General features: G+C 46.3%; 1 protein-coding gene across 19 annotated transcripts in view; it reads right to left on the bottom strand.

The window, feature by feature from the left end:
• Positions 1 to 24645, bottom strand: part of SYNE1 (spectrin repeat containing nuclear envelope protein 1) — a 575028-nt gene that overhangs the window by 274421 nt on the left and 275962 nt on the right. For all 19 annotated transcript variants that reach the window (XM_053292895.1, XM_053292839.1, XM_053292877.1 and 16 more), the window contains 5 exons: positions 19116 to 19433; positions 9072 to 9227; positions 7925 to 8095; positions 4086 to 4412; positions 2164 to 2316 (listed from right to left, as the gene is read on the bottom strand). In XM_053292895.1, coding sequence (XP_053148870.1) covers positions 2164 to 2316; positions 4086 to 4412; positions 7925 to 8095; positions 9072 to 9227; positions 19116 to 19433 — 1125 coding nt within the window. The remainder of the gene's footprint in view (positions 1 to 2163; positions 2317 to 4085; positions 4413 to 7924; positions 8096 to 9071; positions 9228 to 19115; positions 19434 to 24645) is intronic.

The raw sequence follows: 24645 nt of genomic DNA on the forward strand, positions 1-24645 counted from the left end.
TCAGATGACTGCTGTGCATGCATAACAGCAAATTGAGTGGTCAATCCGGCACTTGGCTGCTGTGCCAAACACTCAAATGGCCATTACGTCTGTGTGGAGGCCAGATGAGTAGTGGGGGCACTGCAGCCTCCTTGTGGCCTGCTGGGTGTGGAAGGAGGCCACCGCCACCCGCAGGGATGGTGGTGACGGTTGCCTGCAGCAACAAGCCACAGGGAGAAGGGGTAAGCAAGGTAGGAAGCATGCTGCCATTACCATCACCATAGCAGGCATGGCAGGCCACCTGTAACTGGAACATGGGCCGCCTATGCACTACTTATGCCATTGATCCAAAATGATTCTGCTTACATGGAAGGAGTGGGATGAGGTAATCTTTCCTTTCCCCTACAGTCCTCTTTCACCTTTACCCCTGAATATCTGCTCCTGGGGGGTGGGGACCCTCTGGAAGAGGATGGTATTTGGCACAAGTGGCTATAGCAAAAAGGGGAGATCAGCAAAAGGGGAGTAAATTGCACCTGCCTCTTGCATGAGTAGAACTTCTTCCAATTGTGGTATGAGTTCTTATGATACAACCCTTTATTTTCTAGGACTGCTGTGCTTCAGTGCCATATTTTTTCTTTTCTTCTTACTTCCTGAAGTGATCCCAGCCAATTAGGGAACAAGCAGTGAGTGTGGTGACATCACAGAGGACACATGTAGCTAGAGTGAGAAATATGCTTCCTGTACTGCTTGCGAGGATCATCTAACTAATCAGGAGTTGATTAGTGACCTAAGCAGGAAAATGCTTGCAAGTTACAGTGAGATAGGAAAGGAGCATGCTGCAGATTGTTTCTTTTAAACTGGCAGATTGCAAGTGATTTGCCATTTTAAAAGTAATTATTGCAGCCAGGGGAGGATTAGCCTTTTTGCCGCCCATAGACAAAAAGGATGTTTGCAGAAATGTTGATGTGCAGCAGCTGCAGTAGGCTGTGGGAAGGGGAGTCAATGGGAAAATTTCCTCCTTTGCCCGGTGTGTGGCAGCAGTGGCTGCAGCGAAGGTGGGGGTGAGGAGACCCCCTCTGGTTTGTTTTTTTTAGAAAAACCACCACTGTGTGGTGGCGGCAGAAGCTGCAGGGGTGGTGGTGAGGAGGAGAGAGTTACCCTTACGAACATAAGAACAGCCCTGCTGGATCAGGCCCAAGGCCCATCTAGTCCAGCATCCTGTTTCGCACAGTGGCCCACCAGATGCCGCTGGAAGCCACAGACAGGAGTTGAGGGCGTGCCCTCTCTCCTGCCATTACTCCCCTGCAACTGCTACTCAGAGGCACCCGACTTAACAAATCCTTTACCAGCTTTACCCAGGGAGGGAGGGTGGAATGGGGCATGGGCCGGCACTGGTGGCGGAGGCTGAAGGGAGTTGGGGTGAGGAGCAGAGAGTTCCCCTTTTACTGGGATGGGAAGCTCCTTCCAGCCACCCCTCCCCCAAATGACTGCACGGACACCTCAAGTTCTGCCTCTCTGCTTCCATCCTCTATTTAAAAGTGCGAAATAGTTTATAATTCATCCTCATAAACACCCTGAACAGCAGGGGTTCTCAAATCTGGGTCCCCTGATGTTGTTGGACTACAACTTCCATCATCTCCAGCCCCAATGGCCTTTAGAACTGGGGCTGATGGAAGCTGGGGATGATGAGAACCCCTGCTGTAGAATAAAAGATGGAGAAAAGAAGATGAGAAATAATAGCTTCTCTAGTCATTAACAAGGTTCACTATATGTTAAACTTAACAAACCGTTACTCAAGTTCAAACATCACCTTGGTAGTAGTAGTTGGTTTGGGAGTAGTGAGGGGAGGTGTGAATAGCACAGGGCAATCACAAAAGCCAAAATAAATGACTTTTGAATGTGAGCAAGTAAGAGGTTGTTATCCAGTCAGAAAATGCCACCCATTATTTTAAACTAAAATTGCAGTTTCAAGAAGAGATTGTGCCTTTGTCTAGAATAGCAGTCTAATGTAATTCAGTAGAACTTCTTTGATATAGGTGAATCACAGAACTCTGTCACTCTATCTTAAAAGAAGAATACTTCTGTAGGCAATACATGTTGCAGGCATAAATTCATTTGTAAGGACAAATCTTTACATTTTACAGCAGAAAATAAATATAATTTATAAAGAAACAGATATTTTACCATTGCTGTGTTGCAGAGCTCCTGGTATTCACTTTGCAGTTTCTGAATATTCTCAGCTAAATTCACATCATGTACCAACTCAAGGAGACATTCTCCCTTTTCTACTACTGATTTTATTGATGGTTCATGAGATAGCACAGTCTGCTGGATTGACTAAAATGAAAATAAATATATAATTAAGCTACTTTACACTAAAAAAATGGCAAATCATTCCATTGTAGTGTTAAGTGTAAAACTCCTTAAAACATGAAGACAGCCTTAACCAGTATTCCTGTATTGAGTGTTGGAAGGCAAAATATGGCAAATACAGTCTGTAATGGCATAGTTCCACTTCAAGGAGATGAAACCTGGTGGGGATTACAAAGTCTCAGTGCACATTGCCTCAGGGCTTTCAGAAAAGAATTTCCATCCATGTAGGGTATTAATTTCACAAACTAAGGAGGGTATTCACACAGAGGTTAACTTTGCTTTGGGAAAGGACTCTTATTCCTGCAGGGTTTGTTTGGTTTGTTTTAAAAGTAAATGAAAACATCTAATAGTGTATGCATCTGCTGTGGCATATTCAAAACATGAAAGAAGTAAAAAAAGCAAAACAGGAAATGTTTAAGCACCATCACTTAGGAAAAGTGATGGAGAGGAGAGCTGGTCTTGTGGGAGCAAGCATGACTTGTCCCCTTAGCTAAGCAGGGTCTACCCTGGTTGCATATGAATGGGAGACTAGAAGTGTTAGAACTGTAAGATATTCCCCTCAGGGGATGGAGCTGCTTTGGAAAGAGCAGAAGGTTTCAAGTTCCCCTCTGGCTTCTCCAAGATAGGCCTGAGAGAGATTCCTGCCTGCAAACTTGGAGAAGACACTGCCAGTCTGTGAAGACAATACTAAGCTAGATAGACCAATGGTCTGACTCAGTATATGGCAGCTTCCTATGTTCCTATGTAAAAGGGCCTGGAAATTAAACTGTTCTACAATCTTTTTTCTTTTCTTTTTTTTGCTTTTTAAATTTTTTATTAGTTTTTACAATATCTTAACAATCCCATTACATCTAATTAAGTAAATATTGACTTCCCGCTCACCAATCTGCGTGATTCATTAACTATACAAGTCAACCATTGCTATAGTAATTCAAAACATATATCCTACACATTGAGAACTCGATTTTACTCTACCCAACCTGCTATTATTACTAAATTTCAAACCCTGCTGAAAGATCCATATTAGAAAAATAGTTCTTTAAGTATAGTAAGAATGGTTTTCAATCTTCTTTAAAACATTCCAAGTTTTCATCCCTTATCAGTACTGTAAGTTTTGCCATCTCAGCATATTCCAAAAATTTTATCAATCAATCTTCTTTTGAGGGCATTTAATTGTCCTTCCATTTCTGCGCATATACTATTCTGGCCGCCATGGTAAACTGTTCTACAATCTGAATATTAATCAGACAGAATATAGCTCACTCAGAAATATATTTAAGGGAGAAAGACCTTAAACCAGGACTGAACAATTTCGAACCCAACAAGCTGATTGCAACCAACCACGCATGTGTATCACACCGTCACACAGGTTACTGCCCCACCAGGATTGCAAAACAAGGGAGTTTTTAAGCATCTAGTAGGCCACAGTACCTGGTGGGTGGGTGGAGTTCAGTTTGATGGGTAACATGTGCAAGACTGCTTTCCATAATATAGCTATAGCTTACAGAGCAATCTTTTGTATGTGTTCTCAAAAGTAAATCCCACTTCTGAGTAAACATGCATAGAATTGCACTATTAGATTCTTACATGGGATTAAGAAATGAATTAACAAATTGGTATCAGTGCACATATTTGCCAACCGACATTCAAATGAGATAATGGAAAATTCTGTCTATCATATATTTTCTGAAGCATTCAATCATTTTGTAGTGCACTACATATTCATTTTTTACCTTGTATTTGGATAATTGTGCCTTTTTCTCATATAATTCCATTTTGGCATCCACTGGAGTGTGAAGTATGATCTGGTACTCTGACAGCCATTGAGTCTGTACTTTGTACTTATCTAAGAATTCCTTTGCTAAGTGGAGACATTTCTCTAAGGTTGTGTGCTCTTTTCTGATAGAGCTGATTATCTCATCAAGTTGCTCCACACAATCACTGATCTCTTTCTTCAGAAGTTCAGATTCATTTCCCACCATATACTTAATAGCTCTCTCCCCTTTCTCACGGGCAGATTTCAGCAGATTATGACCAGCATCCATGTCACTCATGAGACCCTGTGAACAGAAAGTGTAGACAATATATAGTTTTCCCTAAGGCCAAATACTGAATCATTTATGCAGCTTCAGCAATATTTCCACTGGTTAGAGACTTTGCTTCATAGAACAGGTTTTAATTAAGATCATATCATACAACTGAACAGTTCACATTAACTTCCTTTCTTAAACTAATTTTGTTTTAGTGAAAGAGCACAGATTTATAGCTCTAAAGAATTCTCAAGGATATACATATCTATAACCTACTTTCAGCAGCTTAAAATCTACCACAAAACTCTGTTGATATACAGAAGAACAAAGACACAACTGATGAAAGTGCAACATTCCCATCAGTGCAATTCTATCAAGACATTATTCATATGATCACTATCATACAAGAGCTACACTTCAAAATTGGCTGGTTTAAAAAAACAGGAAAAAACAAACATCTTCCCTTCAGTACTTTTTCCATTGCCAAAATTCCTCACCACTAGCCAACCCGCACAGAGCATCTGTGCGCTCTTTGGGGCCGGCTGTTCCCCACTCCCTCCTACCCCACTCTCCCTCCCCCTCCCTCCCACCCCACACTCTTGCTCCTCTTCCCCTCCCTTCCTCCCGCCCCACTCTCTTGCCACCTCCCCTCCCTCGCACCCCACTCTCTCTTGTCCAACATCCCCCTCCCACCCCTCTCTCTTACCCTCCTGCCCTCCCTCCCCCTGCCCCAGTCTCTCCTGCCCTCCCTCCTGCTCCTCTCCCCTGCCCTTTCCCTCTCCCCCTGCCCCATGCTCTCTTGCCCTCCCCCTCCCCCACTCTCTTGCCCTCCCCCTCCCCCACCCTCTCCTCCCCCTTCCCCCCTCCCCATTTTACTTTCCTTACTGGGAGGTGGCCAGCCAAAAAGCACCCCGACGCTGCCCCGGTTCCCTCCCACCCCTGCATCCCAAGGGCGCCTGGCCTCGGCGGTCGGTCCTGGTGCCTCCTGGCTGAGAGCTGCCTCCTTGGCCTGGCCCACTGCCGGGCCGAGTGCCACCTTTGTGGCCAAGCCCACCACACCAAGCGCCCGCTGCCGCCGCTTGCCAACCTCTGCGGCCGGCCTCTTCGGGGCCGGCTACCTCTCCCCCCACCCTTAACTTCAGCCCCAGTCTCCGGGCGGGGATGGGCCCAGGCTGCCGGGCCGAGTGACACCTCCGCAGCCAGGCTGGACCCGCCGCCATCGTCGCAGCGGCCTGGCCCGCCACTGGCCAATTCTCCTGGGTGTGCCAGCCAATCAGGCGCCTCTGCCACCCAGCCAAACAGGCTGGGTGCCAGGACGCACATTTGAAGGCACACCCAGGAGAAATAAATATATAGATACATTATAGTATTCATTCATTTAAAAGTAAAAAGTAAAAAAACTGATTTCAAGTAAGTTGAAAACTAACAACAGAGTGTAATGAGAGTAGAGTTAAGATGTAGTATTGTCCTGCCTCCACAGGGAACGGGTGTTCTCCATAACAAGAAATACAAAGCGAATTATTGAAGGATTCGTAGACATAAATCAGGAGTGCAGAACTGGTTCAGTTAGAACCAGCACAATTCAACCAGTTTGGACTTGAAATGAACCAGACCCCCCAAAATGGGTTCTGGTCTGAGTTCAAACCGAAAAATGACCTTAATTGTGCGGCAAGAGGGCACCTGTACACAGCACAGTGGCTCCTCTGAATTGTCCAGACTGGGCCTGGTGCTTCAGTGCAGCCCAGTTCCAGACTCTGTATATGTGGCTGAGGCTAAAACTGAGCAATGCTGGAGTGCTAGGCCCAGTCTGAACAATTCAGAGAAACCACGCCAATGCCGTGTAGATGTTTCTGCTTTCCTCAAATTTGCATCATCATGCAAAGGGTTTCTGTGCATGCACAGAGGCTGCAAATAGACTCTGTACATGCTGGCACGATGGGCTCGGTCCAGACAATTCGAAGAAGCTGTGCCACCGCGGCACACACAGGTGCCCTCTCGCCCGATTAGGGTCTTTTTAAATGTAGGCCGGGTTTTTCTCTTTGCTTGTAAAGAGGAATCCTCACTGGATTCCACTTTACAAGCATGCCCCCTCGAACCAGTTCCAAACCAGTCTGGCCTGGTTTGACACTCAGGCTGAACTCGGGGTCGGTTCAACTCTAGCAATCTGGCAGTCCGAATCGAGTTTGGCTCAAACTCGAACCAAACCACTAGAATTGGTTCATGCTCATCCCTAACATAAATAGCTAAGAAAATTAAGATATCCTGAAAAATCTGAATATCACATAGATAAGTCCAAAACTGATTATAGAAAATATTTAATTTAAACTAGAAGGCAAGTGAAGAACAATAAAGAACAGAGCAAAACTATGGAACAATAATATAACAGAATGGGGAAAATCCACTCATTCCTAAATATTTTATGGTCCAAAGCAATGTAACCACATTTAGACCGACTACCTCAAATCATGTTGATAAAACCTTCTCTGTCTTGCCTCATTGGCAGGAAAATTAATAATAATTATTAATCATTGATAATATTAATTTGAAAGATAACCCGTCACCTTCCTGTAATACATAGCAGCAAAAAGCTGTTTGTTTTTTGCTAAGATGCACTTTCAGCTTCTTCCAATGACTCCAAAGCTAAATAGAGCTGACCAAAACATGTGAACTGGAACTGCATCATGGAATGTGCCCCAGAATCCTCCTCAAAATGCAGCGATTGCACACTAAATGGTACTCTTCAGCAAACAAATTAATGTACAAGTCACTGAGAGCATGCACATGAGCAGCCCTTCCTGGGTAGGGCTGCTTGTGTGCAGTGCCAAGATCAGGCTCGATCCCAGCGCTGCACCACTGGGTAGCCCAAGTTTTTTACCCGGGCTTTTACTGAGGTAGAAGGTTGTGTGTGTGCCCTTCTACACCAGTCCCCAGTCATTCAGCTGCTCAGGCTGCCTGCAGCCACAGAGCCAGGCAGCTAGAAAGCCAAGCAGCAGGGAAATCACCCAATGCATTGCACTCCTCTCACAGTGCATTGTGGGATTTCTGGAGGCCAGGCTGCATTCCCCTGGCCACCAGATGGCTACGCCTCTCCCAGCAGTATGTCTCGTGTGGACATGAGAGTGGCACAACCCAAGGAATAGAAAGGATAATCTGAGGTGAAGGTATGGCCTTTCACCCCAGCCCCGCTGTACAGGGACATGTGAACAATCTTATTCTTTAAGACAGGAATTGTGAATTCTACTGTTCCACAGGGTTTGAAATCCTCTGCATGTTTCATTTATTAATTGCAAGGATATTAGTAATTTATTCCTTTGATTTTTAACTGCCCACATATTTATTTTATTTATTTATTACATTTAGAGACCACCCCATCCAAAGGCTCTGGGCAGTGCACAACAATTTTTAAAAGATATAAAAACAAACACCATTTAAAACACATATAAAAACAATTTTAAAACAATTCAAAACAATTTAAAACCAATTAAAACACTAAAAACAATATGAATATACAGTGACAAATGCAGACACTGAATGAATGATACCTCAATTTTTTGCATTTTTTTCTCCATTGCTGCTTTATCTACTACATCAGACTTGGTCGCCACATTTCTGAATTTCCTGAGAGTAGCTCCAAACCAATCTTTGTAAACACCGAGAGCCAGTTCAGATTCCTCCATACTTCGAACTTCTTCTTCAAGGAATTTAATTTGCTCCTGCAAGCAAATTTTAAATAAAAAGTTAGATTGGCTTTTGTATGTTGAACTGTATATGTTCTATTTCTTGATATCCAGATCTCTATCAATAACTGCAAAGTACCCTATTCATAAATAAAACCTATCTCAGGAAAATGTACTTACTTTTGGATTACTACTAGACACATCATTATTGCCATACACAAAGACCCGCTTCAAATATCCAATGTAATTCATGCTACAATAAAATCTATTATGCCTGTAGTAACATATCACTTAATTTTTTTATTTTGCCTCTGTGGACTAACACAGTTACTCATATTTACACACACACACACACACACACACACACACTGAGTAATTCCTGTAGTTAACATGGAATTCAGAGTGGGCAGCATATAACAGCACAGCATATAACGGCACAGAACAGCACAGGCCTAGAAAAATGTCTCAGAAAGAATACTCCTAGTATGAGGTGAGAGGAAGGAAAAGAAAAATATTTGCACAAAATCTGATGACTCCCCAGAACTGTGAACATCCAGAAGGGCGTTAACACTGGGGAAGAAGTTGACAAAACTGCAGGGACCTAGCTATCCTCTGATCTTGCCTCCCCTCAATATTTTTGCATATGCCCATTTCATCCTTAAAATATATGCTGAAAATGCCTTTAGAAAGGAACCAATTCTCATCCAGTTTTCTTACGATGAAAAGAAATAAGTCTGACAACTGTAGTAAAAGAAATTGAATAAGACTACTCACAGGTTTTTCAGAATAAATGGACACGTTTTCTCAGCAATGAAACAAATAGAAAACAAATCACATACTTTTTAATATATCCTACATACCATTAATATCAGTAGCAATTCAAATGAAATGGAATTTGGCACTCCTGAATAATGTAGGCCCAAGGTTTATGTATCTGTGAAACATATGCAATAATAAAAGACATCCAGCTTCTTTTCAAACATCACTGCATAATATCTTTTTCACTACTCACCAGTACATGAAGGATGAGAGCTTGGAACCGAGAGGCAAGGTGGGTAGCTTGTCTACCCATCCTACTAGATGTATGAGTCTCCTCTAGGATTTGCTGGGCCAACAATCCAACTTCTTCAACTTCATCTTTATAGATTGTGATTTCTTCATGCCATTTCTGAAGCAAATAAATACATAAATCATAATTTACAACAAAGAAGTAACAAAATGTGGTTTAGGGACTTGTGAAATGAAAACAGAAAATTGGACACATTCCTCTTTTTATCATTCATTCACTGAATTTATATACTGCCTAGTATAAGAATAAACAGGTTGCTCACCTGTAACTGATGATCTGGTAGAGATCCGTCGATATTCATAAGAATGGGTTCTGCGCCTGCGCAGGAACCCCACGGTATCCATGCCTGAGCTCGTCGAAGCGCCCAAGCCACGCCCCCACGCTGCTGCGTGCTATATAAGGTGCGGCTGAGGCGCGTAGTCCCTCAGTTCTTGGACGACCGCCGTGGAGGACGATCATCTAAAGCCTTTTCTTCTTTTTTGTTTTTGTTTAAATTAGGTAAGTTCATCTATGAAAAAAGGGGGGATATCCTGAAGAGGATAGAAGCCACACACCTGTACGCACATAGAAGTAGCACTACTGCAGAGGGGAAAGTTGGGAGGGTCTTATGAATATCGACGGATCTCTACCAGATCATCAGTTACAGGTGAGCAACCTGTTTATCTGGTTCGAGATCCGTCGATGTTCATAAGAATGGGTGTTTAGCAAGCTCCAGTAAGAGGGGGGAGCAGTAGTCACAACAACACCTGTTTCAAAACACTTCTCCCAAAGGTGGCCTCTGCCGCAGAGCGTACATCTATGGCGTAGTGCTTAATAAAGGGAGACTCCGAAGACCAAGTTGCGGCCTTACAGATATCCCTGAACGAGACCCCAGAGAGGTGTGCAGCGGAGGAAGCTTCAGCCCTGGTGGAGTGGGCTTTAATGGCTTCTGGAGGTGATTTGCCTTGTAGATGATATGTCAGGAGAATAAGCTCTACCAGCCATCTGGACAATCTTTGTCTCGAAATTGGGGATCCTTTCCTTGGCCCTTTATACGATATGAATAGACGAGTAGAGAGCCTAAAGGGTTTTGTGCCCTCCATGTAGTATAGGAGTGCACGGCGCACGTCTAGAGCATGTAACGAGCGCTCCAGAGCAGAAGTAGGGTTCCCAAAGAATGTAGGTAAGATGATATCCTGGTTCAAGTGGAAGTCGGATATAACTTTTGGTAGGAAAGTAGAGTCTAAACGCATGCGGACTTTGTCAGGTTGAAATAAAGTATAAGGGGGGTCCACCCTGAGAGCCGCCAGTTCACTCACACGTCTTGCTGTTGTGATAGCAATCAGGAAGCTCGTCTTCCAAGAAAGGTGTTTAAGGGAGGACGTAGCCATGGGCTCAAAGGGAGCCTGAGTCAGTGACGAAAGAACCAGCGATAAACTCCATGGATCTACTGGTGTTCTGATTGTAGGGTACACATTTGACAGGCCTTTCAGGAAGGCCTTGCTCAATGGGTGCGAGAACAGTGTAGAGCTGTCACTGCCTGGATGGTATGTGGACAAGGCAGATAAATGGACTCTCAAAGACACGTTGGCCAGGCCTTTTGCTTTCAAAGACGTAAGGTATCGTAGAACCTCCCGGACTGAGGCCCGTTTAGGAAGGAATCCCTTGGAGCGTGCATATGACCTAAAACGGTCCCACTTGCGCTTGTAGTTGCGGCGCGTAGATTCTTTGCGCTGGTTGAGTAGGATATGAGTCAGCAGACTATCTTCCACACTGTTAGATGGAGGGTTTGGACGTCTGGGTGCAGGACGAGACCTCCGTCTTGAGTGAGGAGATCCGGATAGGAAGGTAGGTGCTTGTAGCAGTTCTTCGCCAGTCTGCGTACTTGCGGAAACCAAGGTTGCCTTGGCCACCATGGAGTCACTAGGATGCAGTTGGTCGGATTGCAGAGAAGACAAGCTACCACTCTGTGTATTAATGGCAGGGGGGGAAACATGTAAGGTGTCTCTAGGGACCAATCCAACTGAAAAGCATCTCCGAGAGACAGAATGTCGTGGCCCGCCCTTGAACAGAAGCGATCGCATTTCGTGTTCTCTGAGCAAGCAAAGAGGTCCACTGAAGGCCTCATCCACCGGTTGAAGAAGGGAGTTATCACATCCGTCCGGAGTTCCCATTCGTGCTGACAGTCCTGCAAGAAGACTCTGCTCAGGTCGTCTGCTAAGGTGTTGTCCAAGCCTTTGATGTGAACAGCTTTGGGGTAAATGCGGTGTAGAATACACCAGTGCCACATTTGAACACTGAGAGCACACAGACTCCGGGAGACCGTCCCTCCCTGGCGGTTTATATATGCCTGGGCGGTTGTGTTGTCGAGGTGGATCTGAACAATTTTCCCTTGAAGGACAGGTAGGAATGACTGTAGTGCTTGAAAAACAGCCAGAAGCTCTAGGAAGTTGATGTGCAATTTGGCACGTTGAGGGGACCACTTCCCTTGAATTTTGTGGTTGTCGCAATGGGCCCCCCAGCCCTGGAGCGAGGCATCTGTCGCCATCCAAACCGAAGGGGAGGGGGACCGAAAGGGTACTCCCTCGAGTAGGTTCTTCCGCTTGGTCCACCAGGAGAGCGACCGGAGTACTTCTGGGGGAAGTAGAAGGCGCTTTGATTGACTGTCTCTGATTGGACGAAATACTGAAAGAAACCAGAGTTGGAGCTTTCTCATCTTGAGTCTCGCATAATAGATTACTGTATTGCAAGCTGACATAAGGCCCAACAGACGTTGAATCATACGGGCTGGCTGTAGGGGATGATCTTGAAACTCGGAGATTAGGTTCAGGATGCAGTTGAATCTCTCCTCCGGGAGAAAAGCTCTTTGTTGTGTTGTGTCTAGGATTGCCCCTATGTAGGAGATTATAGGTGATGGTTCCAGATGCGATTTCTTCCAGTTTATCTCGATGCCCAAATCGTGAAGTAGGTTCACTACATACTGGATGTGCAAAACTAACTCGTCTTTGACTTTTGCAGTCAGGAGCCAGTCGTCTAGGTAAGGGTAGACCGATACACCCCTGGTTCTTAGATGGGCAATCACTGCTGCCATACATTTTGTAAAAACCCTCGGAGCGGTGGACAGTCCGAAGGGCAATACATTGTACTGAAACACTTTGTCGCCGACAGTGAAACGTAGGTATTTGCGGTGGTCCGGACGTATATTGATATGAAAATAGGCGTCCCTGAGATCCAGCGTCGCAAGCCACTTTTCCCCCTGGAGTAGTGGGAGGATCTGTTGCAACGCCATCATACGGAACTTTTTGACGTGGATAAACTTGTTCAGGCAACGGAGGTCCATGATGGGACGGATCCCCCCATCCCTCTTGGGGATCTGAAAATAGTGTGAATAGAACCCCGTCAGCCTGTCTGCCCATGACACCGGGGCAATAGCCCCCTTTTCCAGAAGTTCCTTCACCTCCTGCAGAAGCAGCCTCGAGGAGGGAGTGCATCTCACCCCCGTGAAGCGTGGAAGAGTCCTGAATTCTATTGCGTAACCATATGTTATAATCTTCAGGACCCACCGGTCCGATGTTATGTTGTGCCATGCGGGGGCATGGCTTGCCAGTTTGATCGTTGGCAGGGACGGAAGGATGGAGAGATCCGTCAGTGCTGGTGGAGAGGCCCCCGCTGGCAGGGAAGGGGGGGTGTATGGAGACGGTAGGGAGGTTGGTGTCGATGGGCAGTCCACAGTTTCAAAGACGCTTTTGGGGTTCTTGTGGCTTCACTCGCTGTGATTGAGGAGCCTTTTTCTTATTATAGAACGGGCGACGCTGGTAAGACGAGTAGGGCTTCCTAAAGTCACGCCTGTCTTGTGACCTGTAGGAAGGTCTGAATTTTCCATAGTTGTTCCTGTACGCTGATGTTGAGGAAGAGGTCGAGGGATGCGAGCTGAAAGTTTTTGCAGTGAATTTTGATTTCTTTAACTGCTCCATAGTGGAGTCAGTTGTTTCACTGAAAAGGCCAGTACCATCAAATGGTAATCCTTCTATTCTTTCTCTCATATCCATTTGGAGTCCCGTAGACCGCAGCCAAGCGTGTCTTCTCAGGGTTACCGCTGCCGCCATTGCCCGAGATTCGCTCTCAGCTAGATGTTTGGCAATGCTGAGCTGTCTGCGTGTTAGGTCTCCAGAGTTCTCTAAGACTTGGTGGAATTTAGCTTTAAAGTCTTCTAAGGATAGGCAGTCCAAATCTTTCTCCAACTGTTCCCAGAGACCATGAGTGTACATTGTAGTGCAGGCCGCATAGTTTGCTACCTTAATAGAAAGGCAAGAGATTGAATAGATCTTCCTTCCCAATAGGTCCAGTTTTCTACCTTCCTTATCAGGAGGGACTGTGTACCTCTTGCCAGACTTAGACGCCGTGGCACAATCTATTACTAGAGAGTTAGGCGCCGGGTGCTTGAGCAGATAGTCATTGTCCTTATCTTGAATTCTATAGAGACTTTCCAATTTCTTTGACGTCGGGGTGGAAGTGTGGAGGACTTCCCAAGCGCATTTCGCAGCCCTTGTAATTACTGGTAACATTGGAAGGGCAACTGGGGCTGTCATCTGAGTCTTCAACATAAATTTATATACCGGGTCCTCGATAGTTGCCAACTGCGACTGGATATCTAGACCAAGAGCATCAGCCATGGCCCGAATCTGTTTGTGGTATGCTTTCATTTCATCATTTGGTGAAACATAAGTTACCGGTGCCACAGCCGTAGGTGGTTCCACAATGGAACTGGTGTCTTCAGGGTCGGACTCAAAGTCAGAGCAGCCGTAGTGTTCTGAAGGAGAGGCAGGCTGCAGCTGAGCGTCCTCAGCACAGTGAGGATCCGTTTGCGTGGCTGAATTGCTTTGTAGTTTTAGGAAACTTGTCTGTGTAGATGTAGACTTAAGGTGGAGTGGTGAAGTCTGTGTGGCGCAATGGTTGTTCATGGAGCCACATGTTTGGGTCGCAATTGTCGTAAAAATTGCAAAGGGATGAGCAGGTGTCACTTGTCTCCAGGGCAGGTTAACGCCATCTCTGTAGGGGCCAGCTGGAGAAGAGATCCCTAAGGAAGGGTGTCTATAACCACAGGAGTGCCAAGGAGTGTGTGGCAAGTTGTTGGAGGATGGTGGAGCTGGAGGATGAGACAAGGTAGGTGTTCCTCCCTCGGCTTCAACGCCCACTGAAGGGAAGCCGGTAAATGTCGAGCGGCCGCTCGACGTCGAGTCCAGGAGAGACAGAAGAGATCAGGTTGCTGCTGGGAGAGATTCTTCGGCATCGACATCCACCATCTGGAAGGTCGGTATCGGGGGTCGATATCGAGGGGTTACTTGCATCGCTGTTGACAGGACTGGAGTGTGCAAGGTGGACGGCGCAAAGGCCGAGGCTTGTGGTGTCGATGGAGAGGCAGACGAAGCCAAAGGTGTTGGAGCCGGTGAGAGAGTTCTTGTTGTTGGTATCGAAGCTCGTGGAGATCGCTGAAGGTTCGAAGCCCGTTTGTCGTCAGGCAAAACTCGTCTGGTGTTGAAGGAGGAAACAGGGTCCGATGTAGTCAGTTGAGGTGGTTCGGCATCGAGCACTCTCAACGTCGACATGTCGGTAACGGGAGAATGCGTCGAAGGGGCATCCACGTCGATAACTATCGGTGTCGAGGAAACGGGTAGCTCCTCCAGAATCACCGTCTGTACTGCGGAGTCAGTCGACGTCGATGGCCTCGACCTCGATTCTGATGACTGCGCCGTAGAGGGAGATGGTGTGTGTCCCCGCGGGCTCTCGCGAGTCTTTCGACGTTTGGAGTCAGTCAGAGTCGAGAGGTCATCATGACGATGTTTGGAAGCCTTCTCACGGTCTTTGGAGTGATGTGAGGGCTTCGAGGTAGAAGAGCTTGAACTCTTTGATGATGTCTTTTCGAGTGTCGAGCGTCTATCTGAAGTCGAGGCGCTTTTCGACATAGACGACGTTTTGGCGGGAATTATGTAAGAGGTTTTTTCTCTGCTCGACGTCGAAGAAGGCTTTGGCGCCTTAGATGTCGACGGTCGAGGAGTGCCCGGTGTAGACGGGCTCAAAACTTCATCGTAAATCGCCGCACGGAGGCGAAGAGCCCGATTCTTCCGAGTCTGTTTCGAGAAAGACAGACAGATTTTACACGAGGAGACGTTATGCTCCTCACCAAGGCACAAAAGGCAGAGGTCATGAAGGTCCTTGGAGGGTAACTTAGCTCTGCAGCCTTCACACCATTTGAAAGATTTTTTTTCCGTCAGCCATAGCAAGGTCGAAGCTGTTCTGCGTCCGTTCGCCAGAAGTCACCGAAGCCAGTCCAAAACGAGAGCCAGAGATTTCCGAAAGCCGTTCCGTAAGTAGAGCCAGAGAATTCCGATATTTCCAGTCCGAGTCAAGAGGATAGATGAACAACCGAGGAACTAGTAAAGACGAAGAGGCACGGACCACAGGTCCAGGACACAAGGCGGTCGGAAAAGAACTGAGGGACTACGTGCCTCAGCCGCGCCTTATATAGCACGCAGCAGCATGGGGGCGTGGCTTGGGCGCTTCGACGAGCTCAGGCATGGATACCGTGGGGTTCCTGCGCAGGCGCAGAACCCATTCTTATGAACATCGACGGATCTCGAACCAGATCTTTAGGTGGTGTACAGAATTAAAAACATAAAACATAACACATTTAAAATTCATCAAAAGATAAAATCATAATAGATAAAAACACATTAATAACACGATACAATTTTAAAAATAGTATAAAAATAATTTGTGTGAATGAAGTGTGCGTATGCAAATAAATGTGGTCTGTGAATCTACGTGTTTGAATTAATGGTAGAAGTGTGGTGTGTGTATAATTCTATAATTATAATTCTTAAAATATAAGGATCCTACTTTGAATACATATCATTCTTCTATGAAAAAGAATTTGAAAGGAATTCAGTAGAATCCAAATTAATATTCTATGTCACATGATCCTCATGGACACAACTGCACATTGCACAGAGCACTTCTGAGGGAAGGGGAGAGGGGCAAAAATCCCCCACACACACACACACAACTGAGCACCCTTCCTTCAGAAGTGGATATGTAGGTGCTGATACATGCTTTTTTTGGACTGCATGTCCACAGTGTTAATCTGGATGTCATAGGTGGATTTTATTATATTTCCCTCATTCGCTAAAAAATGTGGGCTGGTTGAAACAATATTGGTGGCAGGACATGTAAAGAAGGAGGTTGAAGGGATGCACTGGGTATTGGGACATCCACAGATGACATCCCAATGAGAGTGTTCTTGGTGTACCCATCTTTTTTCATGTGTGCTGTCACCAGCACCATTTTGAACTGGCTATAGTTGAATATTCACAAGCAGTGACTTGGAAGAAAATACTGAGGCTAATTCACACAATCCAATCTAGGATTCTTTTTTTATTCATATTTGCCTTCTTAGACTGAATGGATGCATGGTAAAGCAGCTGTGTAACCAGTATGCTATGAACACATATTGTAACGTTTATTTTCTTATTTGAAAATTTCTTGTATCATTGTTCCTAGCTCAAGGCTGTTAATATAGAATTGCAATGAAACAATTAAAAACTGCAATGAAATGTGAAACATGACAATCTACAATAAAACACAACAAATTTAGCAGCCTTTCATCTTATCAACCTTTCAAGGCCACATGAGAAATATAAGCTTTGCAGCCATTGCAGAAGTTATGATGTCAGAGCTGTTCCTGATCTCTCTAGGGAATTGATCCCAGAGTTTCAGAACAACTGTAGAAAAGCTCTACTCTTAGCAGTTGATGACTACACTTTGCATAACCAGGGTATATGGAGCAGGGTTTGACTAGATGATCATGTGGCATAGGGATTCATCCAGGAGAAATGGTCTTTAAGGAATCTTGGTCCCAGACTGTGAAAGGCTTTTAAGGTAAACATCAGCATATTGAATTGAGCCAAGAAGCTCAAAAGTAGCCAGAGCAATTGCAGTAAAACTGATTTGACAGATCACCGCCTTACCAAATTCATCAGAAGGGATGGGGCTGTAGCTCAGTGGCAGAGCATCTGCTTTACATGCAAAAGGCCCCAGGTTCAATCCCTAGAATCTCCAGGTAAGGCTGGGAAAGACTCCTGCCTGAAACCTTGGAGAGTGGTTGCCAGTCAGTGTAAACAATACCGAGCCACGTGGACCAATGGTCTGACAGTATAAGGCAGCGTGCTATGTTCCAGTAAGGTGAGCCATAGCATTCTACATCAGCTTCAAGGGAAGCTCCATATATATAGTCTATTACAAAAGTCAGTACTTGATGTTGCAACAGCATGAATATGTGGTGAGATTCCAATCTCCAAAAAGGGAGATGGAACCTGTACAACAACGTAGCTGATAAAATGGGACTCTTATCCACAAGTGTGACCTGTTTATCTAGGAGTAGAGAAAGATTGAGGAGCATCCCCAAGTAGGGATGTGCACAAATAAATTTTTTTGATTCGATTTGTACCCAAATCGAATCACCCATGATTGATTTTGGTCTGGCCAGCTAGCAGAGGAGTGATTTGTTTTGTCCACAAATCTCCCGAAACAGATTCAGGTACAAATTGTTTTGCGCCCAAATCAATTTGCACAGACAGCAGGCGCAGCAGCAGGAAGGGGGTGAAAAAAATTCTCTTCTCTCTTCCTCAATCAGGAAAGCAGAAACAAAAAGCAGAGAACCCACTCCAGGCAAGCAGACAGGCAACACAAAGCAAAGCTTTCTCTCTCTCTCTTCTCCCACGAGGCAGAAAGGCAGAATGGTAACTGGCTGCCTCCTTAAGTACATTTGAAAATCCCTCCTTTGAACTCCCCCCACTCTTGTCCCTTCTTTGACCCTTCCCCTAGCCAATGTGGGGTCATTCACCATAAGATTTGAATGGATTTGAATGCAACATAAGATTTGAATGGAAACGAGACAAACTGGAACTGGGAGGAGTCACCAGCCAATCGTTGCACACTGTAAATCACCAATCTGAAGCTCAGGAGGCTGGGATTTTTTTAAAAAATCCTGACACAAAATGTAGTCAGCAAGAGAGATCACCACAAAATGGAGGTCTGAATCTTTTAATTTTTCAGGTCTGAAATCTGGGCGATTTGTTTTGGACCCAAATCTGGCCAGCTACCACAGGGGTGATTTGTCCACAAATCACCCCAAACAGGTAGATTTGGGTACAAATCGTTTTGTACCCGAATCGATTCGCAAATCCCTATCCCCAAGCTCTACACCTGTTTAGAGTACAAATCACATCAAAACAGGCATTCCCTATTAAACTTGGAGACTGAATACGGGCGGGGGGCAACTCTCCTGATATTCCACTCAATCAGACATTCAAAGAGCTGACTCTATTGATACCTAGTCAACTCATGCTCCATTCTTGAAAATCCAGACATGTCTGACATCGTCATGTAAATCCCCTATTCTTGTAAATCCAGAGTATTCTGGAATCCAAAGGCTCCATAGATTTGTTGAGTGAACCATTCAAACTGGTTCCCCACCGTTGTGGAAGTGAATAGCCCAGTGGCGGCCAATGAGGGCAGTGTGGGGTGTGTGTGTCGCTCCTTATCTGCCATACCTGATAATAGCCCAATGGTGGCTGGTGAGGGCAGCGCAGCAGAAGCAGCAAGGAGAAGCACCTTGCCGGCCATACCACCAGCACGCTGCCTGGCATCCTGAGTAGCAGCTGACCCACCTACAGCTTTCACCTGGCCTCTGTGTATGTGCAGCGGCCATTTGCATGGTCAGCAATGCGCAGAGGCCAGATGAGTGCCGTGAGTGCTAGTGGGGCAGCCACCACTTGAGGGCACCTCTTGCACCCGCCCTGCACCACCATCACTGGCCGCCACTGAAATAGCATATCCATATATCCCTTGATTAAGTGATGAACATCATGGAATACTGCAAATAAACATATCATACACAGCTGTATTAAATCTATGGCATAAGCACAGAGCATCATAATCTAACTCAATTACCTTCATTTGTTGCAGTTGCATCTCTTTTGTGGCTCTGTCAGACTGTCGGCTAGTCCTGATATTAACTTTCTCCTCCAGAGTTTTGAGCCAATCATCCATTTTCATGAATTTGTTTTCCATCAGCCTCAGTCTGCTTAGTGTTGTGTTTAACTGTGTCCTGACCTCAGAAAGTTTGCGTTGATAGACAGTCCAGTCTTGACGTACAGACTCTAGTATTCTGTCTTCCAATTGGGGTATACCCCATGGTATCACTTCTTCCCTGACTTGGAGTATTGTGTTAAGTAATGCCTGTCCCTCAGCACAACGCACTTGTAATTCCTAAAAATACAAAAACATTGACATTACTTCTTATATTTCAAAATTTTATATTGGAATACATCCAATTCTCATCTAAGGCAGCTGAGTGCTTTACGTTATGTAACCTGTTGCAGTCACTGATACCTATTGCTTAAGGGGATTTGGAAGTTGCACCTCCAGGCCCCAATAAAGACAGGACATGCAAAATTAGAGAAAACTAGGGCCACTTTATTGGAATTATATACATAGAACCTGCAATGAGGAAAAACAGGTTGCTTACCTGTAACTGATGATCTGGTAGAGATCCGTCGATATCCATAAGAATGGGTTCTGCGCCTGCGCAGGAACCACACGGTAGCCATGCCTGAGCTCGTCGAAGCGTCTAAGCCACGCCCCACGCTGCTGCGTGCTATTTAAGGCGCGGCTAAGGCGCGTAGTCCCTCAGTTCTTGGACGACCGCTGCAGAGGACGATCATCTATCAGGTGAGTTCATCCACGACACAGGACAGAAGATCCGAAGAGGAGAAGCCACACACCAGTACGCACAGAGACGTAGCACTACTGCAGAGGGGAAGGTCGGGAGGGTCTTATGGATATCGACGGATCTCTACCAGATCATCAGTTACAGGTAAGCAACCTGTTTATCTGGTTCGAGATCCGTCGATGCCCATAAGAATGGGTGTTTAGCAAGCTCCAATAGGAGGAGGGAGCAGTAGTGGCTAATGTAACACCTGTTTTAATACACTTCTCCCGAAGGTAGCCTCCGCAGCTGAGCGTACGTCTATGGCGTAGTGTTTTATAAACGGGGATTCTGAAGACCAGGTAGCAGCTTTGCAGATGTCCCCAAATGCAACCCCGGAAAGGTGTGCAGCAGAGGAAGCCTGAGCCCTGATGGAGTGGGCTTTAATGGCCTCAGGAGGTGATTTATGCTGTAGACGATAAGTTAGCAGAATGAGTTCCACCAGCCATCCGGACAATCTTTGCCTGGAGATAGGAGAACCTTTGTTCGGTCCCGTATAGGATATGAATAGACGAGTGGAAAGTCTAAAGGGTTTCGTGCAATCCATGTAGTATAGGAGGGCACGACGCACATCCATAGCATGTAATGATTTTTCCAAGGCAGAGGAAGGGTTCCCGAAGAAAGTAGGTAAGATGATATCCTGGTTTAAGTGGAAGTTAGAAACAACTTTTGGTAGAAACGCCGGATCGAGGCGCATGCGGACTTTGTCTGGGTGAAAAACTGTGTAAGGCGAGTCAACTCTAAGAGCTGTCAGTTCACTAACACGTCTTGCTGATGTGACTGCAATCAGGAAGGCTGTCTTCCAGGAAAGTAGTTTGAGGGAGGACGTGGCCATGGGTTCAAACGGAGCCTGAGTCAGTGAAGACAGGACCAACGATAGGCTCCATGGTTCTACCGGCATCTTGACTGCAGGATATACTCGAGACAGGCCTTTCAGGAAGGCTTTACTTAGTGGATGTGAGAACAACGTACTTCCATCGTGTCCAGGATGGTATGCGGATAAGGCAGCCAAGTGGACCTTCAGGGACACGTTAGCAAGACCCTTGGTCTTCAAAGATGTAAGGTATCGCAGAACTTCACGGATTGAAGCTCGCCGAGGGAGAAATCCTTTGGTGCGTGCATAAGACCTAAAACGGTTCCATTTGTGTTTGTAGTTTTGGCGCGTAGATTCTTTACGCTGATTGAGCAGAATATGAGTTAACAGATTATCCTCCATACAGTCAGATGAAGGGTTTGAATGTCTGGATGCAGAACGAGACCTCCGTCCTGAGTGAGGAGATCTTGATAACAAGGCAGGTGCTTGTAGCAGTTCTTTGCCAGTCTGCGTACTTGAGGAAACCAAGGTTGTCTTGGCCACCAAGGAGTTACTAGGATGCAGTTGGTCGGGTTGGAAAGAAGGCGGGCTACCACCCTGGGTATTAACGGCAGGGGGGGGAACATGTATGGCGTCTCCAGAGACCAATCCAACTGAAAGGCATCCCCCAGTGAAAGATTGTCGTGGCCTGCTCTTGAACAGAAGCGGTCGCATTTCGCATTTTCCAAACAAGCGAACAGGTCCACAGAGGGCCTCATCCACTGGTTGAAGAAAGGAGTTATCACGTCTGTCCTGATTTCCCATTCGTGCTGGCGGTCCTGCAAGAAGACCCTGCTGAGGTCGTCTGCCAGAGTGTTGTCCAGACCCTTGATATGTACAGCCAGGGGATAGATGCGGTGTAGAATACACCAGTGCCACATTTGTACACTGAGAGCACACAGACTGCGGGAGACAGTTCCTCCTTGTCGATTTATATAGGCTTGAGCAGTTGTGTTGTCCAGGTGGATTTGGACAACCTTCCCTTGAAGTATTGGCAGGAAGGACTGCAAGGCCTGGAAGACAGCCAGAAGCTCGAGGAAATTGATGTGCAGCTTGGACCGTTGGAGGGACCATTTCCCTTGAATCTTGTGGCTGCCACAATGGGCTCCCCACCCTTGGAGAGAGGCATCTGTGGCCATCCACACCGAAGGGGTAGGAGACTGGAAGGGCACTCCTTCGAGTAAGTTCCTGTGGTTTGTCCACCAGGTGAGTGATTGAAGGACTTCTGATGGAAGTAGAAGGCGTCTCGATTGATTGTCTCTGATGGGGTGAAAAACTGAAAGAAACCAGAGCTGAAGTTTCCTCATTTTGAGTCTGGCAAAGAAGATCACCGTATTGCAAGATGCCATCAGACCCAATAGGCGTTGAATCACCCTGGCCGGTTGTAGAGGACGTTCTTGAATTTGGAAGATAAGATTCTGGATGCAGGTGAATCTGTCTGCCGGGAGAAACGCCCTTTGTTGCGCCGTGTCTAGGAGTGCTCCTATATAGGAGAGTACGGGTGTCGGCGTCAGGTGCGATTTCTTCCAATTTATTTGGATACCCAAGTCGTGGAGCAGGTTCACTACATAATGGACGTGCGAAACTAACTCGTTTTCGTCCCTTGCAGACAGGAGCCAATCGTCCAGGTACGGATAGATTGACACACCCCTGGTCCTTAGATGTGCGATCACCACAGCCATACATTTCGTAAAGACCCTTGGGGCGGTGGACAATCCGAAGGGCAATACATTGTATTGAAACACTCTGTCGCCGACAGTGAATCGCAGGTATTTGCGATGACATGGACGTATATTGATATGAAAATAGGCATCCTTGATATCCAACGTCGCAAGCCACTTTTCCCCCTGAAGCAGCGGGAGGATCTGTTGCAACGCCATCATACGGAACTTTTTGGTGTGGATAAATTTGTTCAGGCGTCAGAGGTCCATGATGGGGCGGAGACCCCCATCCCGTTTCGGGATCTGAAAGTATGTTGAATAGAACCCCCCTTGCCTGTCTGCCCATGACACCGGGGCGATAGCCCCTTTCTCCAGAAGCTCCCTCACTTCCTGAAGCAGCGGCTCCGAGGCCGGAGTGAGTTTCATCCCCGTAAAACGTGGAAGAGTCCTGAATTCGATCGCATAGCCAGAGGATACGATTTTTAGGACCCACCAGTCTGATGTTATATGGTGCCACGCAGGGGCATGGCCTGCCAGCCTGATTAAGGGCTGGAACGGAAGGATGGAGAGATCCGTCAAGGCAGATGGAGGTGCCCCTGCTGGCGGGAAAGGGGGGATATGCGGAGAGAGGAGGCGGGCAGGTGTCAATGGGCGAACCAAAATTTCAAAGACGCTTTTGGGCATCTTGCGTCTTCGGTCGTTGGGATTGAGGAGTCTTCTTTCTCTGATAGAACTGGCGGCGTTGGTAAGAGGAGTAGGGCTTCCTAAAGTCACGTCTATCTTGAGGCTTGTAAGAAGATCGGAATCTACCGTAGTTGTTCCGGTATGAAGAGGACGACGTAGAGGTAGAGGTAGAAGGATGAGAGGCAAAGGTTTTTGCAGTGAATTTAGATTTTTTAAGCTGCTCCATCGTAGAATCAGTTGTTTCACTGAAGAGACCAGTGCCGTCGAAGGGCAAGCCTTCTATCTTTTCTCTCATGTCCATCTGGAGGCTGGTAGATCTCAGCCAAGCATGTCTTCTTAATGTTATTGCTGCAGTCATTGCTCGTGACTCACTCTCAGCCAAATGTTTGGCAATACTGAGCTGTCTGCGCGTTAAGTCTCCGGAGTTCTCCAGGGTTTGGCGGAACTTCTTCTTAAAGTCTTCAAAGGAGAGGCAGTCTATATCATTTTCTAAATCTTCCCACAGGCCGTGCGAATATTTAGCAGTGCATGCTGCATAATTTGCCACCTTGATAGAAAGGCAGGAAGTCGAATATATCTTTCTTCCTAGTAAGTCAAGTTTCCTGCCCTCTCTGTCTGGAGGCACAGTGAATCTCTTGCCAGATTTAGATGCCGCTGTGCAATCGATCACCAATGAATTAGGTGCCGGGTGTTTAAGGAGATAGCCGTTATCTTTGTCCTGAATTCTGTAGAGGTTTTCTAGTTTTTCTGAGGTCGGGGTAGAGGTATGGAGTACATCCCAAGCACATTTAGCCGCCCTTGTAATTACAGGTAACATTGGTAGGGCTACTGGAGCAGTTGATTGTATTTTCAACATGAAATTATACACAGGGTCATCAATAGTGGCCAGCTGGGAACGGTCATCCAAGCCCAGCGCATCGGCCATGGCCCGAATTTGCTTGTGGTACGCTTTCATTTCATCGTTTGGTGAAACGTAGGTCACCGGGGCCACGTCAGTCGGAGGTTCGACAATAGAACCAGCGTCTTCCGGATCAGATTCGAAATCAGAAGATCCATAATGTTCTGAGGGAGAGGCAGGTGGTGGTTGGTCACCCTCATCGCGATGACGGGCGGTTTGAGTAGCAGCAGTAGTCAGAAGCGGCAGTAGATTCGCTTGTGTGGACGCAGACGCAAACTGGATTAACAACGTCTGTGTGGCACGGTGGATCACTGCGAAATGGTGTGTTTGAGTGGACACTGTCCCAAAGGTGGTGAAGGGGTGAGAAGGTGTAACCGGTCTCCAGGGCAGGTTCGTCTCATCTCTATAAGGACCAGTTGGAGAAGAGACTCCCAATGAAGGGTGGCGGTACCCACAAGAATGCCAAGGTGTCTGAGGTAAGCGGCTGGAGGATGAAGAAGCAGGAGGTCGTGACGAAGGAGCTGTCACTTCTTGAGCATCTAAGCCAATTGATGGGAAACCAGTGAATGTCGAGCGGCCGCTCGATGTCGAGTCCAAAAGTGATAAAAGCGACCGAG

Source organism: Hemicordylus capensis, chromosome 1 (genome assembly GCF_027244095.1).
Source record: "Hemicordylus capensis ecotype Gifberg chromosome 1, rHemCap1.1.pri, whole genome shotgun sequence".
Taxonomy (NCBI): domain Eukaryota; kingdom Metazoa; phylum Chordata; class Lepidosauria; order Squamata; family Cordylidae; genus Hemicordylus; species Hemicordylus capensis.